Source organism: Rhineura floridana, chromosome 3 (assembly GCF_030035675.1).
Source record: "Rhineura floridana isolate rRhiFlo1 chromosome 3, rRhiFlo1.hap2, whole genome shotgun sequence".
Taxonomy (NCBI): Eukaryota; Metazoa; Chordata; class Lepidosauria; order Squamata; family Rhineuridae; genus Rhineura; species Rhineura floridana.
The window spans coordinates 14523484-14541333 of record NC_084482.1 but is presented as its reverse complement, the minus strand read 5'-3'; the positions used below and the strand labels follow the sequence as shown (position 1 = coordinate 14541333).

Here is a 17850-nt window from a genome sequence, read left to right as displayed (position 1 = left end):
GTTATCTCCCATCTCTATAAACTGCTGTTAACATATTCATAGAATATAATTAGAAGTTGTATAATTAGTATTCATGATGATATCTGTGACAGTCTCTTTTTTTACTAATTGTTTTAAGAAAAATTTGAAATCTAAATCATATTTTATTATAAATGTTATTATAAAATCCAATTTTATTTTTTTTTAAATCATTGATTTTTATCAATCCTGTGTTTGGAGGAAGTGCAATGATATTTTTATTAAGTCCCGAGAAACAGTGGAAGTATGCTTTTGAGTTTTACAGAATTATCTTTCAAGCTCAACTGGTCAGCAAAACAGTTGTGATGATGATTACCTATTGAATCCATTCATCTTCAGAACAAAACCAAAACTGGATGGAGTTTGGCAGACTTTCCTAAACACATTATAGTTACTAAGGCCTTGCTGGGAAGATTAAAGTTACAAAGGCTTTCCTGGAGGCAAAGGAGTTAATGAGACGATATATTAGCTTTGGGAACATATCCACCAGAAGGCAGGCATTTATGAGACTCTTAACTCCATTTGAGCTTCTCAGAACCCTTGGGAAGCAGGGTAATAGATATAATCGTCAATATTAGGGGTCATTTAGAAAGCACATGTTGGCAATGTGGTTACCAGATGCTCAGGGGTCTTTGGCATTTGTGCCGTCTTGGAACAGAATGTTTCTCATAGGGCTGCAAAGGGCTTCAAAGACCATTTGTTCAAATCTCGCCATTCATGGTGACCAAATATGATCCAAAAATGGATTTTTCTTTTCTTTTCTTTGGAAGTGCTGAGGCTTTTCTTGGTGTATCCATAAAAAAAATGTTAAAGATAGTTGTACAGGTAGAGCTGTCACATAGAAAAGGGCAAAGACATGTTCTCTTCTGCCCCAGAGGGCAGGACTAGATCCATTGTGGGCTTAAGTTACATGGAGGATAGATCTTGGAAACCTCCTAATAGTTTCCCCTAATGGTAAGAGCAGTTCTGTGATGGAACCGATTACCTAGAGGGGGGTGGTGAGTTCTCTCTCCCTTACTGAAGGGTCTTCAAGTATTGGCTTGGGACAGCCATCTGTTGAGGGAAGCTCCAGCTCTGGATTTCTTGCATCATGCAGTGGGTTGGTTTAGATCAGTATTCTCACGTCCTTCAACATTGGAGTCCCCAGATGTTGAGCTATAACTCCCATCATTCCCAGCCAACTTACCCAGTAGTCAGGGATGATGGGAGCAGTAGTCTAGGGACCCAATGTTGAAGGATACATTTGGGCTACAACTCCCATCTGCCCTGACCATTGGCTAAGCTGGTTGGGGATGATGGCAATTGTAGTCCAACAATGTCTGGGGATCTAAGGTTGAAGGACACTGGACTAGACAGCCTACAAGGCTCCTTCCAACTCTTAAGATTCTGTGATTTTATAAAACACACAGGAAGAGTGAGCATGATCATGAAACTCTCTTTCTTTATCTTTTGTGCGGCCCAGGGAACTCCGGTTGCTTGTCATTGAAATGGTTTTGGCTACAGACATGTCCTGTCACTTCCAGCAAGTCAAGTCCATGAAAACCTCCCTGCAGCAGCTTGAGCAGTAAGTGGCAGAAGGAGGGGGTGGTAGAGAAGGCTGGGGCTACAAACAAAGGTGGATGGGATGAGCTGACAGATAAGTCTTACATAGAGGGGTTGGGTGTTGACCGTGTGACATGGATCGAGATGCCCAGGGGGAGGGTGGTGAGGACAAAAGGACTTGAGCCCCAATTCCCCCACACACAAACTTTCCAGAAGATCAGTGATCCTGTAAGGCCAGGGGTATCCCAACTGGCAGCCTTCCAGTGAATGTGATTATTATTTATTGTTATTACTCTTTATTTTTACCCCGCCCTTTTTCCAAAACTGGAACTCAGGGCGGCTTACAAATAAAAACTACACATAGGTAAAAAACATACAAAAATATACAATTAAAATAGAATTAAACTATTCGTAACATTAAAACCATGAAACATACACTTAAGATACTAAGACAATTTAAAACGTTAAGAATAGGACCATAGAACAATACAACAGACCTTATGAGGTCTTATCTTAAACATCTTCTAGTCCAAAAGCCTGTCGGAATAAAAAAGTCTTTGCCTGCCGACAGAAGGATAGCAAGGAAGGGGCCATTCGTGCTTCCCTAGGAAGAGAGTTCCAGAACCTGGGGGCAGCCACCGAGAAGGCCCTATCTCGCGTCCCCACCAATCGCACTTGCGAAGGTGTTGGGACTGAGAGAAGGGCCTCTCCTGAGGATCTCAATGCCCGGGCGGGCTCATATGGGGAGATACGGTCTGACAAATAGCCTGAACCTAGGCCATATAGAGCTTTATAGGTCAAAACCAGCACTTTGATTTGTGACCAGAAACTAACTGGCAGCCAGTGGAGCTGTCACAACAAGGGGGTTGTATGGTCCCTGTAACCAGCTCCAGTTAGCACTCTGGCTGCAGCTCTTTGTACCAGTTTAAGTTTCCGAACAGTCTTCAAAGGCAGCCCCACGTAGAGCGCGTTACAGTAATCTAAATGGGATGTAACTAAGGCATGCATCACAAAGCTTGCTAGCCAATCAGATTTGTCTACATGCTGATGTCACTGAGAACAATCGCAGTCAATTCAGAGTGAGGGCAATGCTTCTTGTACAGGTTAACACTTTTTGAATTGATGCCTGATGCCCAAAGGGAGAGGAGAGTGGGAGCTTACTTCAGCCTAGCCCTAGTTCTGTTGTAGAGCATGTCCTTACAGGGTAAGCTTTGTAGCTGTGGAAAGTAGCTGTGGAAAGAAAAATGACTCTTGGGGCTTTTCAGAAAGAACAGGTTTTGTGGTAATGGTACCAGTAGGACACTGTTTTTCTTTGTATAGTCCGACAAAGGAAATTTGGGAGAGCACCAGTGCAGAACCAGTGCGAGAGGTAGCCTCAAAGGTGGACTAGAAAGAGATTTAGCCCACAATGATTTGAGTCATTACCCTTTTTCAGGGGCTTTGGCTATGCCAAAGCACATGGGTCCACAAATATGGACTTGGTTCACCAGCCAGCCATTATTTGTGGTTGCCCCTGAATGCATTACTGAGACCTGGCTGGGTGAGCTGGGAGGAGTTGACCTGGCCCAGCTTTGCCCACCTGGATACTTACTGCAACACCACCACTGGCTGCAGGAATGGAGGGAAGGGGTTGCTGTGGTCTACAGAACTTCCATCTCTGTCACCAGGAAACCACTCCGTCTTGGAGCTGGCTGTGAGGGCCTGTACGTGGTGTCAGGCCAAGGAGACAGTAAACTAAGGTTGCTGCTGGTGTACTATCAGCTGGTGACTGAGCTTACAGAGGCTGTCTCAGCTGTGGTATTGGAGGAGCGCAGAACAATAGTCCTGGGTGATTTCAGTGTCCATGCTGAGGCTGCCTCTAGTGGTCTGGCTCGGGACTTCATGGTCTCCATGATGACCATGGGACTGTCTCAAGTTGTCACTAGTCCAACACATAGGGCAAGGCACACCCTCAATTTGGTTTTTGCTCCGGTGAAGGAAAGGGTGGTCTGGAGATGGGGGGGGGATGCATGTCACCCCATTGTTGTTCCTGGTGAAGTTTAGATTTATGGCTCCAATCTTCCCCTGCAGGGGTTGTGGACAGATTAAGATGCCCCCCCAGGAGACTAATGGAATCCACTGGATTCCTGAACATCCTAGGGGAGTTTACAGTAGAAAGAGCAGGTGACCCTGTTGAAGCCCTTGTTACGCTGTGGAATAATGAGATGCATCAAGCTCTTAACATGGTTGCCCCGAGCGCCCTCTTTGGCATTGTGGAGCGCAGTGTGCACTTGGTACACCAGTGAGCTAAGGGCAATGAAACAGGCTGAATGATGGCTAGAGTGCAGGTGGCAAAAGACATGCTGTGAGGCTTAAAACATCATAACTGTGCCTACTGTGTGGCAGTGAGGGTGGTGAAGAAGGCCCACTTCTCTGCCTCCATTGCATCCTCAGGTATCCATCCAGTGGAGCCTTTTTATATTGTTGGGTCTGTTAACATCATCTCCAGGAAATGGAGTTTTAGATCCTTCAGAAGCCCACTGTGAATTGTTTGCAAGGCACTTCAAAGGTAAAGTTGCTTGCCTCCGTAGCAATCTTCATGTTCCATCTGCATCTACTGTAATCCCCAGTGAGGTGTCCAGTGCAACATCTGCCACAACTTCTTGGGATCAGTTTCATTTGATATGGCCTGATGATGTGGACAAGGTGCTTGCAATGATGTGGCCAGCAACGTGTCCTCTCGACCCTTGCCCTTCTTGGCCTATTAAAGTTTGCTGAGGGGGTTTGACCGAGTGGATCCAGGGTGTGGTCAATGTATCATTGTGGGAGTGAGTGGTTCCAGCCACCCTGAAAGAGGTGGTGATCCGACTGCTCCTGAAAAAGCCCACCCTGGACGCATTGGTCTGCAACAATTACCGACCGGTCACAAATACCCCCTTTTAAGGGAAAGTGATTGAGAGGGTTGTGGCGCAGCAACTGCAAGTACTCTTGGATGAAACAGATTATCTTGACCCATTCCAGTCTGGGTTCAGGACTGGCTATGGGACTGAATCGGCCTTGCTCGCCCTGATGGATGACCTTTATTGGGAGAAGGACAGGGGGAGTGCGACCCTGTTACTCTTAGCTGATCTCTCAGCGGCTTTTGATACCATTACCGTGGTATCCTTCTGGGCCGACTTGGTGAGCTGGGTATTGGCGGCACATTTTGCAGTGGTTCTGATCCTACCTCCAGGTTAGTTTTCAGAGAATATCATTGGATGATTGTCTTTGGACCCCCTGGCAGTTTTGGTGAGTGGTGCCACAGGACAGGGTACCATCTTGTCCCCAATGCTGTTTAACATTATATGAAGCCCTTGGAAGTGGTCATCAGGAGATTTGGGGTGAGGTGTCAGCAGTACGCTGATCATACCCAGCTCTATTTCTCTGTAACATCTGCATCTGGAGAGGCCATGCAAGCCCTGGACCACTGCCTGGACTCAGTGGTGGGCTGGATGAGGGCCAATAAACTGAGTCTGAATCCTAGCAAGACAGAGGTGCCATGGGTTGGTGGTTCCTGAGTTTGAATAATTAGTCAATTGCCTGCTTTGAATGGGGTCATACTGCCTCTGAAAGAGCAGGTCTATAGTCTGGGGTGCTCTTGGATCCATCTTTGTTGCTAGAGGTCCAGGTGACCTCAGTGAATAGGAGTGCCTTTTACCAGCTTTGGCTGGTAAGATAGCTGAAGCCGTTTCTGGACTGGCATAGACTTGACATTTGTTGTCCATGCACTGGTAACCTCCAGGCTGGATTACTATACCGAGCTTTATGTGGGACTGACCTTGAGGTTGGTCTGGAAGCTACAGTTGTTGCATAATGTGGTGGTCCGACTGCTCACTGGGGCAGGATATCGCCAGCATGTTACCCCACTGCTGGAAGAATTTCACTGGCTGCACATTAGCTACTGGGCCAAGTTCAAGGTTCTCATTTTGGTATACAAAATTCTATGCAGTTTGGGACAGGATATCAGAAAGATCGTCTTACCCCTTATATACTCAGTCAATCACTGCGCTCTGCAGATGAGGTCTCCTTCTCATCTTATCAGGAGATCCGTCCTGCACAACATAGGAAGTGGACCTTTAGTGTTATCGCACTGACACTTTGGAATTCCCTCCCCTTAAATATTAGACAGGCACCATAAGCTATCTTTTTGGTGCCTACAGAGGACCTTCCTCTTTTAACAAGCCTTATCCCAGTCTGCATCTGTGCTGGGATTGCTTTTTAAGATGATTTTAAACTTGTTTTTAAAAGATGTTTTTAAGGTGTTTTGTTTTAATATGTTTTGAAAGATATTTTGTTTTAATATGTTTTGAAAGATGATTTGTTTTAATATGTTCTAAAAGATGTTTTGTTTTAATGTGTTTTAAAGTCTTCTGTTTTTAAGATGTTTTAAAGTGTTTTTGTTTGTTCTCCTGGGCTCCTTCTGTGAGAAAGGGCAGGATATGAATTTAAGAAATAAATAAACAAATAGTATAAAATCCCCTTCCCTGTATTCTCTGGCTTGTGCAAAGGGCTTGGGAGAGAGGCAGGGTCTAATCCCATTAGAGATTAATGCAGGGTTTGGAGAAGCAAAGAAATAACAGAGGGTTCTCCCAATTGCTTGCAAAGGACTCCTGCTGTTTCCTGCCTGCTTAACAATTAGGCAGTGGAAACTAGACTTCTGAAACAAGGATCTGGGTGGTGCTGGGTGACCTGCTTGGCTGGAGGACTGAGAGCCACTGGCAAGCTGGCACGTGAATCTGTGGATGCCTGCCAAAGCAGTCTTCTAGTCTACCGTATACGATCTCGGAGGTGGATGCCCTGAGAGGGAATGGTGGGTGGGGTGGCATGTCCCTGCTGTTCGAGTAGGGTGGGCTGTGCCAGAAGTGAGATCCTATTCTGTTCTCACTATCTCCATCATGCTGCTTTTCCAGGATCGACAAGTCGAAAGCACTCTCCTTGTTGCTGCATGCGGCTGACATCAGCCACCCCACCAAACAATGGACGGTGCACTCCCGATGGACCAAAGCCCTCATGGAAGAATTCTTCAGACAGGTATATCTGATGACCTCTGTGTTCTGGAGGTCTGCTTCTTCTGAGATACGTTATGCTCAGATACAGAGAACTCCAGTACAAAATAGGCACACAAGACACTGGGTACAAAGGAGTGCGTGCATGTAATTTTCCATTCTTCCCTTTCAAATATTTGCAAGCAAGAAAGGATTTTCCCCACCCCCACCCTCCCTTCCACTGTGAGTATTTTGAAAGGCAAATCTGTGAAATATGCTTGCGGGTGCCTTTTGTAGTGTGCGCTTTGAAGCCAGGAGTACAATATATTTTGTGGGAGGCATCCCTTAGAGAATGTGGCAAGGAGCAAAAGGAGTGCTGAGGCAGAAAGACTAGGACTCGGGAGCAGTGGCTAGGAGGTGTGTTGAATAAAGTACTATCAAACCTTGACTACTGCAAGCCATCCCTTTATGATCCCCAGGCAACGTATTTTAGCTGAAGTTGCCTCTTCGTTTTCATTTCTCCTCCCCCACCCCCAGTCTGTAGCCTGGAGAACTAGAAGCTTATGTTTTTTTAAAAGGGAGATTCTCCAGATTCCACAGCAGTTGCAGTATTTCCCCAGAAAAGCCATAGTCTGTGCTCCACAGCACAATTATAGCCATGACTCCTCCTCCCCTGTTCTCCAAGTCTGCCTGAGTCAGATGTCCCGTTCTAAGAGTTTGGTTCTGATGCTGTTTTTGCTTCCTGCAGGGGGACAAAGAGGCTGAGCTTGGATTGCCCTTCTCTCCCTTGTGTGATCGTACATCCACACTGGTGGCTCAGTCACAGATTGGTGAGTGGCAGGACGCCAGACTCTGTTTTGGGGTAGGGTCCTCCCTGCCCAAATGTTCCACATCTGGATGTGGTGTGGCTCTCTGCCAATCCTGCTCTCTCCAACACTGGATTTCCTTCTGCCATAATCCTGCACCAGAGAGAAGTGTCCTCCTTACCCTCTAGGTATAATCCCTCTCGGTGCTCTGTGGTGCTTGGGGAAGCGAGGAAGTCACAGCTCTGTTGCCAATGCCTCTCCCCTTCAACAGGATTTATTGATTTCATTGTGGAGCCCACTTTCCAAGTTCTGACGGATGTGGCCGAGAAGATGGTCATTCCCCTGGTGGAGGAAGGCTCCAAGAACAAATCCTCCAGCCAGCAGAGCAGGTTTGCAAGTGGGGAGGGGCAGGGAGGAGAGGAGCACCAGCGTGGAGAAGCAGCAAGATCCAATTCCAAAGAGAGGGAGATCAGATTCCTCGGCGTCATTTGCTGTGTTAACAAGTTCCCGACATTCTGTCCCACTCACCGACATTCTGTGCTGCTTATCCGACATTCCGTCACACGCTAATGTGGCTAAGAAAAAGTACCCAGAATGAGGACGGGGAGGTGGGAAACGGCTTGATTTTCAATGCCTGTGGTCACCAAGGGCAAAGGGCGGGTTTGGCCCCTACTCCATTGATGTCCTTGAGTGGAACCCTTTACTGTGTCCTAAGGGTGGTGTCCATGCCAGTGGGGGTTAGGCTGCACATACTGGGGATAGCACCCCCTGAAGGTATGCCAGCCTTTCCTCCGATCTTATTACACCCATAACAATGGCAAGCATCTGAAGGGCACCAGGTTGGGGGAAGCTGCTGTAGTGTCACCAAGGGACACTGTCTAGGGCAAGGACAATGCAGACAGAAGCAAGCTTGATTCTCACAGATTCAGGGAGGAAGCAGAGTTTATCCCCCTCTCCTTGGTGTACCCCTTTATTTTTCCCATATATACATGGCTTTCATTCCTATGCAGGAAAATAATGCTTTAGGAACACCGCAAGCTGCTTTCTTGCTCAGCCAGACAAGTTGTTCCTCTAGCCCAGTACTGCCAACTCTGACTCGCTTTGGCTCTCCAGAGTCTAAAGCACTGGATTTTCCCATCCCCTGCTAACTGATTCTCCTTTAACTGGAGCTGCCAGGGATTGAACCTGGAATCTTCAGCACAGAATGCATGTGCTCTGCCGCTGAGCTCTAGTCTCTCCCATGCACGTGAGGACAAAAGTTGCTCTCCAGCCATGATGCTGGTTGGCCCAGCCTTTGCTGACGGGGATTTGCAGGCAGGGATAATGTATCTGTGGCTGAAGACGCTGCACTTGCCAGAGGGCAACTGAGAAGCCGTTTCTCCACACTGAGCCCACACGTCTCAACGATGGGCATTTGGGGGACTCAGGGCTGGCCCAAGACATTTTGCAAGACATTTTGCAAGTATTGTAGCAGGTGAATCTTACTTCACTGTTAACGGGACAGAAGGCTAGCTTAGTGGGTGCAGGGCAGGCCACGTGGCACAGCTGGCACTCCCCGCCCTTCAGCATCTGCTGCCTGAGGCAGCTGCCTCACTCTGCCTAATGGGAGGGCCGGCCCTGGAGGGGAAGATCAACTTTTAAAAATCAGCTTGCAGCGGGAGAGATGCCCGGCCTTCTTTCTTTGGGAAAAAAGTAGTCTTGGGTAGTTGTTTCTTTTCAGCTCCCTTTGGGGGCCTTCATCTTCCATCCCTTCCAGTGAGTTCTGGGGGCTGCGGAGTGCTTCCCCGATTCGCATCTCACCAGCTTGTCAGGGGAAGGCAGTGAAAACCAAAGGGAGTCGCTGTCTGTCTGTAAGATCAAACAGAACCTTTCAAAGTGCCAGTCTGACAGAGCTTTCGTGTCCCTGGACTCCCAGGAGGCAAGCACCAAGCAGCACAGCCGGCGGCAATGTCGGTCTTCGTACAAACGGCCTCCCTTTGTAGCTGGAATTCACCTTGGCGTGGCTCAGCACAGCGGCTGTTCTGTATGCACCTTGCAGCCTCCCCAGCCTTACTTAGAGGTCCCAAAGGGAGACACACTCACAAAGCAGAGAAATGTGCTCCCCCCCCCCCGGCTGCCATTGTTACTCCCAAGTCTGCTGGAGAAGATGGGATGCTTCTTTGGTTTGATTTGAGATTAAGGGTTTTATAAAAACCAAATAGAATGCTGCCCCTTCCAGCTTGACGATGGGACTTGCAAAAATGACTTTGATCAGAGAGGGGGAACTTGTGGCCCTCCAGATGTTGCTGGACTCTGTCTGCCATCAGCCCCAGCCAGTGTGCTCAACTGTAGCAACAGACCCTAAAGTCACACCTTAGAAATGTCTCTGTGATTCAGAGCCCTTAAAGAACCAACTGCAATTTGACAATACAGATTGGGGCAGTGGTGTTGGGGGAGGGGTGAAGATTGATGTGTGGGAAACCAAATAGGGTCAAACACAAGGAAGAGAAGGGAAGCAGTGAGTGCCAGGAAGAGCCCTTTACTGGCCGTTCTGGGGATTTACAAGGTGATCCGATTATGTATCTCACTGCTTGCAGTTCCCATTGGCGCCAGCCCTCTGTGGATGAGCATGCTGAACTGGGAGACATCAATGCTGACATCAACAGCTTCCGTGCCACCTGGACAAAGTACATCCAAGAGAACAAGCAGAAGTGGAAGGAGCGAGCTGCAAGTGGTATGGGTTGATTGTGGGGCAAACTTTCTGGCAGCGGGGTGGGTGGGAGGATGTTACTGCCTTGGATAAATTCTACTACTCAAATCTGTAAGGGGCTGCAGTCTATACCACCCCTTCTCAAAGCTGTTAAGAAAAAAAGAACAGTTTGGGGCCTCCATGACATGTAAATGTGCGAAATGTGTATATTGGCCCCAAACTTTCTCTCATATCTTTACAGCAACAGGTCCATTAGGCTAGCAGCCCCTCAACACAATCTCGTTGCCGTTACCATTATTTCTCTTAAATTATTTTATTTTTATTTATTAAAATTTATATGCTGCTTGATTGTGGAACACCTCTAAGTGGTTTACAAAAGACACTGAAATTATCGATAAAGCAAATAAAACAAGTAATTAAAACATATTTAAAGCAAATTAAAAACAGCAACAGACAAAAAAAGGAAAACATATGTGTATGCACCTGGATGGGCTTGCCTAAACAAAAAGGTTTTAAGCAGGTGCTGAAAAATTACATTTGTATCTTGCCTAATGTCTAGTGCAGCCTTTCCCAACCAGTGTGGCTCCAGATGTTGTTGGACCACAATTCCCATCTTTCCTGACCATTGGCAATCCTGGCTGAGGCTGATGGGAGTTGTGGTCCAACATCATCTGGAGGCACACTGGTTGAGAAAGGCTGGTCTAGGGCAATGTGCTCAAGGCTGCTTTCTGAAAGGGGAAGCCACCTCAGGGAAGGCCTGGCTCCTGCCACATCTCTGCTAATGTAATTGTTGTATCCTGCTCTTCTGCAGTAAGTACCCAGAGCTTACAGAAAAGTATAAACAGAAAGGTTAACATACAAATCCATGAACCAACAACATAAACTCCAAACACTAACACATTCTTGTAGTGAGGTTATCTTATCTAAATCTTAGTATATTACCAAGTTTTAGAGTCATCACGTAGTACCGGAGTCATCCCTCTGGTTGTATCTATGCCATACTTTTAAAGCCCTCTTATACTCCTTTAACTGTCATGGCATCCCCCAAAGAATACTGGGAACTGTCGTTTGTTAAAGGTGCTGGGAATTGGAGCGCTGTGAGGGATCTCCTAACAGCACCCTTAAGAAACTACAGTTCCCAGGATTCTTTAGGGGGAAGCTATGACTGTTGAAGTGATATAAATGTGCTTTTAATGTATGGTGTGGATGTGGCCTAAGTTCATTAAGGCATTTCTCTCCCTTCTTTTAGACCAAGGATGGTGAACTTGTGGCCTTTTAGATGCTGTTGGACTACCACTCGCATCATCCTTGAGTATTGGCAGTGCTGGCTGGGACTGATGGGAGCTGGGAGTCCAAAATCCTCTGGAGGGCCCCAGGTTTCCCATCTCTGCCTTAGACCCCTTTTCAAGGTCTACTTCTTTGTACGCCCCCCTTAGTCTCACCTTACCTGCACCCTCATTGCCCCTTGGCCTTCCATGGGTCCTTTGACCTTGGCACCTGTACCCATAATCCCCTGCTTCTAATGGCTGCATTCCCTCCCTTAGGAATCACTAACCAGACATCCATTGATGAGCTCTCGCCCTGCGAGGAGGAGCCAAGCACGCCTGAGAACCAGCACAATCAGAACGGCAATGTGGAATAGCACGGCCTGTGTGGAAGCAAGGTGAGCTCATACCAAGCCGTCGACAGAGTGGTGTTCCTAGGAACTTGAAACTTGGGGAACCAGGCCAGGTCACAAATTTGCCTAATATTTGCATAACCTGCTTTATACATAGAGATGCAAATTTAGGTTTCTGAGCAAATTAAGATAGTGGGGGGCTGGGATCCCAGTCGTGCTTTGCAGGATGCTCATCCCACTGTAAGAAAAACTTTTTTAAAAAAATTAAATTTAAAAGAGGAGGAAGGGACAGGAGATCCAGCGCCCAGCACAAAAGAACCACCCCTAACAATGCCTCTGCATTGACGATTTGCTTGTCATGGAATATCAAGAATCCAAGCTAGAAAAAAGAAACAGCCCAGACTAAGAAAGCTCCTGCCTTTTGCTAGATACTAGTTTTCTGTGGCCCTGTCTGCACTAAACATTTCAAGCAGTATCATACCATTATAAACAGGCATGGCTTCCCCCAAAGAATCCTGGGAACTGTAAGAAGAGAGTTGTTAGGAGACCCCTATTTCCCCGCACAGAGCTACAATTCTTCCCACCCACCCCCAATATATAAAAAAAGCTTCACCTACAAAGAGGGTGGGGAAGTCTGATTTCCAAAGCAAGGTAGCATGTGGGTGGAAGGTGAAGAGCTCCCCCCTACCCCAGTGACACAACTTTCCCCGTAGCTGGGCTCCAATATTCTCAGTGAGCCTGGCTGGCAGAAAACTCCACAGGAAGTAGTTGACAGGGTGAGAGTGAGGAAGAGGGAGCACCCTTCTCCTGTATCCCGGTTGTTCTTTGGAGCCTTCCACCTCAAGCTTTATCTGCAGAGAGCTGTACTTGATTAGGGCAAATGTGGGCTTCAAAGGACATGAATCTGCTGCCATTATATGTAATTTAGCCTTCGCCCCCGCTCCCATCTGCTGTAAGTAATAAAACTAACCTACCTTGCCGGGTTGTTGTGGGTTCAGCTTTTTGTACCCTCTAAAACAGAGATAGGGAACCTGTGGCCCTCTGGTTGTTGTTGGATTCCCATTCACTGTAGCCAGCATGGCCATTGGTCAGGGGCAATGGGAGTTGTAGTCCAACAATGTCAACTAAGGATGAAGATCGCTGCCCCAAAATAATATACAAACTCAAAGTACTGAATATCCAGGCAGGCCCAGTGCAAGACATTGCACCATCTGAGTCAGGCAACTCAAGGTATTAGTATTGTTTTTTTCTAAGGTGGTTGTTATTTTTTGTTATTTCCAAACTGAAGAAGCACGATTTAACTCTGGCACAGGATATGGTTTCTTTTTCTTCCTGTCCAACCCATCCACACAGCCCACAAGCATGAGTCTGCCTCTGATGTTCTTTCCATTTCAACTGGCAGGTCCCCGACGCAATTTACTCCAAAGTCTTCAGTACCATCGACTCAGCACCATCCGCACAGGGACGGCTCGAGAAGGGTGTGACATGAATGCGACCATCAATACTACTAGTAATAATATTAATAACGACAAATGCAAACAACAAACGAGTTAACGATGTCGACATCACACAGCACCCACTGCCTGCCCCATCCCTGAGTTGCAACAAATGAGTCAGAGAGAACCCCCCGTGTTACTCCCGTCCCCCAGGCGCCAATGAGCAAATGGCCTCAGTGGCATCGGGGACTGTCACTCACCCACACACAGTCACACATCTTCCCCGCTGTGCCGAACTGCCCGGGTAAGGCTTCTCACTGCCAAACCAGCAAAGTGACTGCCGAGGCCACTGCCACAGCTGGTTTTTTCAAGACAGTAGCTGGAATTGCACTTTGGAGGAGGAAAACGTCAAGGAGTTATTGAGCCTGGCAGTCACAGGTGGGGTGGGGAGAGAATCACACCCCTGCACAATCAGTGTGGATCCCAGCAGGCCTCGGAGGTAAGCTAAATCAACAGTTGTTGCCACCCACCCCACCATAGACACTTGTGAGATTACAGCTGCAGTTCTGCTCCTGGGGCAGTTTGCTGACACCTCTCATAAGAGCCCAGCTCCTTGCATTAAAAAGTGTTTGCCCTATACTCAGCCTCCCATTTTTGTCAAGCCTGATCAGCTAGTCTCTCTCGACTGCTTTGGGCATTAAACTAGATAGGCTGAGATACACAATGTGTTGAATCTCACTCCTCCTGAGCAATAGTTATACAATGTCCAGGTGCTTTTAAAAAAGCCTCCCCTTTAGTGGATGCCACCATTAACCGTGGCCCACTCCCAGCAACCAGTGGTACCATTTGTGAGATTCAGGCATCTGTTGGAAAGTGGCAGGCACCCTCTTTCCTGACACTTCTTTGGTCACATGGGTGGGGTGGAGTGGGTGGGTAGGAGTTAAATTGCACTTCCTCCTCCCATCCAGAGACTGAACCCAGTCTGTCTGCCTGTAGGGGATCTGCAATACGGATGCTGCACAGACCTTGTGCCCGCTGGCCGTTCTGTAGCTGCTGGGCTCTGGGGCATGGAATGCTCACAGGGTGGCAAAGGTGGTGCATCCTCTATGGACAAGTTCAATGATCTGTGTGTTCCTGGGATCTCAAAAGTAGGTTGCTGTCACCATGGATGTGGGCTTGGATGATCTTTCATTAGGGAGCCTGTCTGCCTATGTGACTGATGTGATTGTATGCCCGTGTTGCTGTGTGCAATGGAAATCAGGGCATTGGGGGGGGGCAAGCTACTGTAGGCTCAGCTTGTAGATATGTGAAGAGGGCTCTGAAGAGGACTCCCCAACAGCAGGAGAGCAAAAGGTTTTGCACTCCAGGTTTTAACATGAACCGGAACCAGTCTTTAATGCTAGGTCTCAGCTAGGTAATAATTTAACAGCATACCTGTAACCAAATGTAGGCTACAGACCACTCCCACATAGCTGAAACGGTAAGGTATGTCTTCCAGATCAGAGGACTGGCTTCTAGAGAAACTTGGTCCCCAGCATCTCTCTCTTTCTCACTCTCTCTTTCCCCCCCCCCCAGAAATAAGTCATAACAGAATCGTGGCTTTGGATTCTGATGAATTTGTAGCTTGAGATTGAGGGGTATCATCAGGCATGCACATGGAACATCTCTTGTGAGTCCTCCTGAGACTGGAGATCATCTGTTAAGCTAAAATAGCAGAGCTGGCCAGTTCCCAGCCTAGGGATGTCTTCCTTGGAATGTTTGATTGAAACATTTGCTGCCCTTGGTGACTACTAACACACTAGTCCCCTTAGGATACTGTGCAGGTGCACTCATCTACTCAGCATAAGGAACTACAGCAATGGCAACAGCAGCAGACAACAAGCTGAATAATGACATGGCTCAAGTGGCTTGAGAGGCAAATTGGGTGCATGGCTAGGCAGTCTCACAGTGCTTCATCACTTGCCAAACAATGTATGGATCCCGACAATCCATGTTCGCAATACGGCCATGCAATGTGGCACTTATTTATGACAACGAATGACTCTGAGAAATTCTGCCTTAGGCCAATCTACACATTCATGAAAAGCATAATGTACACTCTCATGTGGGCTGTGCCACTTTAGAATGCCTGTTAAAGGAATTGCATGATTGAATGCTCCCCAGATCAAAATCCCTCTACCCATGGATTGTTAAGGACAGTTCCAACCTGCCTAATTCCTAATGCGCTCATTTCTAAGTGGAGATATATATGTATATTTTTAAATGGGTAAGCATTTGAATATGTATCAGGTGTATTTCCTGAATGTGTAGATTCCTCTTAGACTGTCCCATGCTGGATGAGGACCTTTGGCTATGACAGTTGTAGAAAAGGTGCAGTGATTAATTTTGTTAAACCAGTTAGTTGTTGGAAGTTTTTGTCTTTACATGGTTCCTTAACTATAGGGACCAGAGCGCCAGGTAGATGAAAATACATTCCTGCATTTACACATGTGGCTGTTTGGTTCTAGGGTTCTTGAGAACAAAAGAAAATGCAAAGCAAGCTGTTTTGATTTATTTTAAGAATAGCCATGGTGGGGCAATGTGGCTATGCATATTAACATTGATAATGACGTGAGGAGGAAGGGGAGAGAGAGAGAGAGAGAGAGAGAGAGAGAGAGAGAGAGAGATTAGTGGTGCATTTGGGTCTCTGTCCAAGAGTAGAAGCCAGTTGGAAGCTGCTGAAGGTGTGGAAAGAAAAGTGAAAAAATTCCCAGCATTTGTGGTGGGACAGGATGTCCCTTCCATTCCTTCAAAACAGATGTCTATCCCAGATCATCACATGACTGTGTGATTCAGGCTTCAGTTTCTCCTCACCTTTTCTCCCCCAGTTGCAAGCACTTGGAATGGGGACATGGTTGGGAATTTTGCCCTTTATGGCTCCTTCAGCTCTGACATCTTGTCCAATGCTTCGAATGCTCCCCCTGGGACTTAACAAGGCTGAACAAGGATTGTTAAGGGTTGGAGTTAATCTTCACCCTGACTCTGCCGTTTCTTCCAAGTGACCAACCCGGATGTAACTTACTGTTCTCATTTCCGGCCTCTTTGTCCTCCTACTCCCAGCCCCAGAACTTTGTAAATACCCCTCTTTGTCAATACATTTGGTCCGTGGAACTCTGTATGTGTCTGTACCTCGGACATAATTTTTCTACCATGCAGTAACTTTTTTTTCTTTTGGTTTTGTTTCTTGAACTCAAATTCTTATTATAACAGCTCCATACTACAATGCAGAATTCCAAATTATGCGCATGTAAAAGAAACTTAATGAATAAAAGGAAAGCAACGAATAGCCCCCCGGATAAAAGGAGGGGGGGAAAGAGAGAGAGAAATGGCTGGTGGTCCTGGTCTCTGTTCATCAGAAATGCCACAAAAAGACTGGAAGGAGGGATGGACGGATCAGTCCGGTTCTGGCTTGCGTAGTTTCTTCATGTGTTCACAGACGTCAGTTCCAGCCCATTTTCCCATTAATCTGTGATTTCTTTTTGAATCTGCATAAAATTTTGCACTTCAAAACCTACTTTTAAGAACATCGGAAGCTGCCTTGTACTGAGGCAGACGATTAGTCCATCTAGCTAAGTATTGTGCACACTGCCTGGTAGTGACTTTCCAAGGTTTCAGGCCAGGATCTCTCCCAGCCCTGCCTGGAGATGCTGGGGGTTCAACCTGGGATCTTCTACATGCAAGGTAGATGCACTGCCACATTGAGCTATAGCCCGTCCCCAATGCCATGTCTATCAAAATATGTGTTTCTAAATCTGTTTTATCTCAAGAAATGCATTTGAAAACAGATTTTGATGTTTCCTTGAGCCAAGAAGTGCACTGCCACATTGGCAGAGCTTGGAAAAGTTACTTTTTTGAACTACAACTCCCATTAGCCCTAGGCAACATGGCCACTGGATTAGGCTGATGGGAGCTGTAGTTCAAAAAAGTAACTTTTCCAAGCTCTGACATTGAGCAAAGTGCAAAATCCAGGTGGGCAACTATGCTCCATTCGGAGGTGTGGATCTAGCCAGTTCGCCTCAGAATTCACGAAGACCGAGTTCTCTGAGCATCCCTACCTACGAGAGGCAGCGCTTATCAAGGGTTGACAAAGAGGGGGAAAGGGATCTTGTTAAATAGCAGCTGTGGAGTGAAACTGTACACGTGTGGTGGTGGGGATGTTGAAAACGACTGCTGGAACAAGGCCCATCTCCTGCAATCCAGTTACAGTTGGCAAAGTCACTCTGATATATTCTGTATGTAGTGATGGCCACCAGGAACAGGCAACGCTATAGGTGTGGTTGTAGGGAAAGAGCCAGATTTAGTAAACTGGTCAAAGCCCCTCCTCTTTATTAAAAGGGGCATAGAACCATGGTTTCCATACTGTGAGATGCACTTGATACACAGTCAAGAAAGGGAGGCGTAACCTTCCCCCGACCCGTCTTTCCTGTTCACCTTCTTGATACAGAATCTCAACTTTCCTCCACCACTTTCCATTTGGTGAAATAGAGGAGGCGGCATGTGGCCTCTTTTATTGATGCTCAGGGCCAGTCAGCCAGCCCACAAGTGGTGTCTTCCCTGAACTTTCTCTTCCCACCATGTTTTAAACAAAGCTGTGTGCACACCCGTGTACCACAAAGGTAAGAAAACAAGTCACATACAGCTTGAATGTCTGGTCTAAACTGAAAGCCGCTATTGGCCACGAGTCTCGCACATAACTTTA

The 17850-nt window shown here is 46.9% G+C and overlaps 1 protein-coding gene across 14 annotated transcripts in view; it reads left to right on the top strand.

The window, feature by feature from the left end:
- Positions 1 to 16325, top strand: part of PDE1B (phosphodiesterase 1B) — a 210953-nt gene extending 194628 nt beyond the window's left edge. For all 14 annotated transcript variants that reach the window (XM_061614558.1, XM_061614563.1, XM_061614562.1 and 11 more), the window contains 7 exons: positions 1481 to 1582; positions 6489 to 6609; positions 7312 to 7393; positions 7641 to 7758; positions 9946 to 10082; positions 11603 to 11721; positions 13079 to 16325. In XM_061614558.1, coding sequence (XP_061470542.1) covers positions 1481 to 1582; positions 6489 to 6609; positions 7312 to 7393; positions 7641 to 7758; positions 9946 to 10082; positions 11603 to 11700 — 658 coding nt within the window. In that variant the 3' untranslated portion in view covers positions 11701 to 11721; positions 13079 to 16325. The remainder of the gene's footprint in view (positions 1 to 1480; positions 1583 to 6488; positions 6610 to 7311; positions 7394 to 7640; positions 7759 to 9945; positions 10083 to 11602; positions 11722 to 13078) is intronic.
- Positions 16326 to 17850: the final 1525 nt, after the last annotated feature.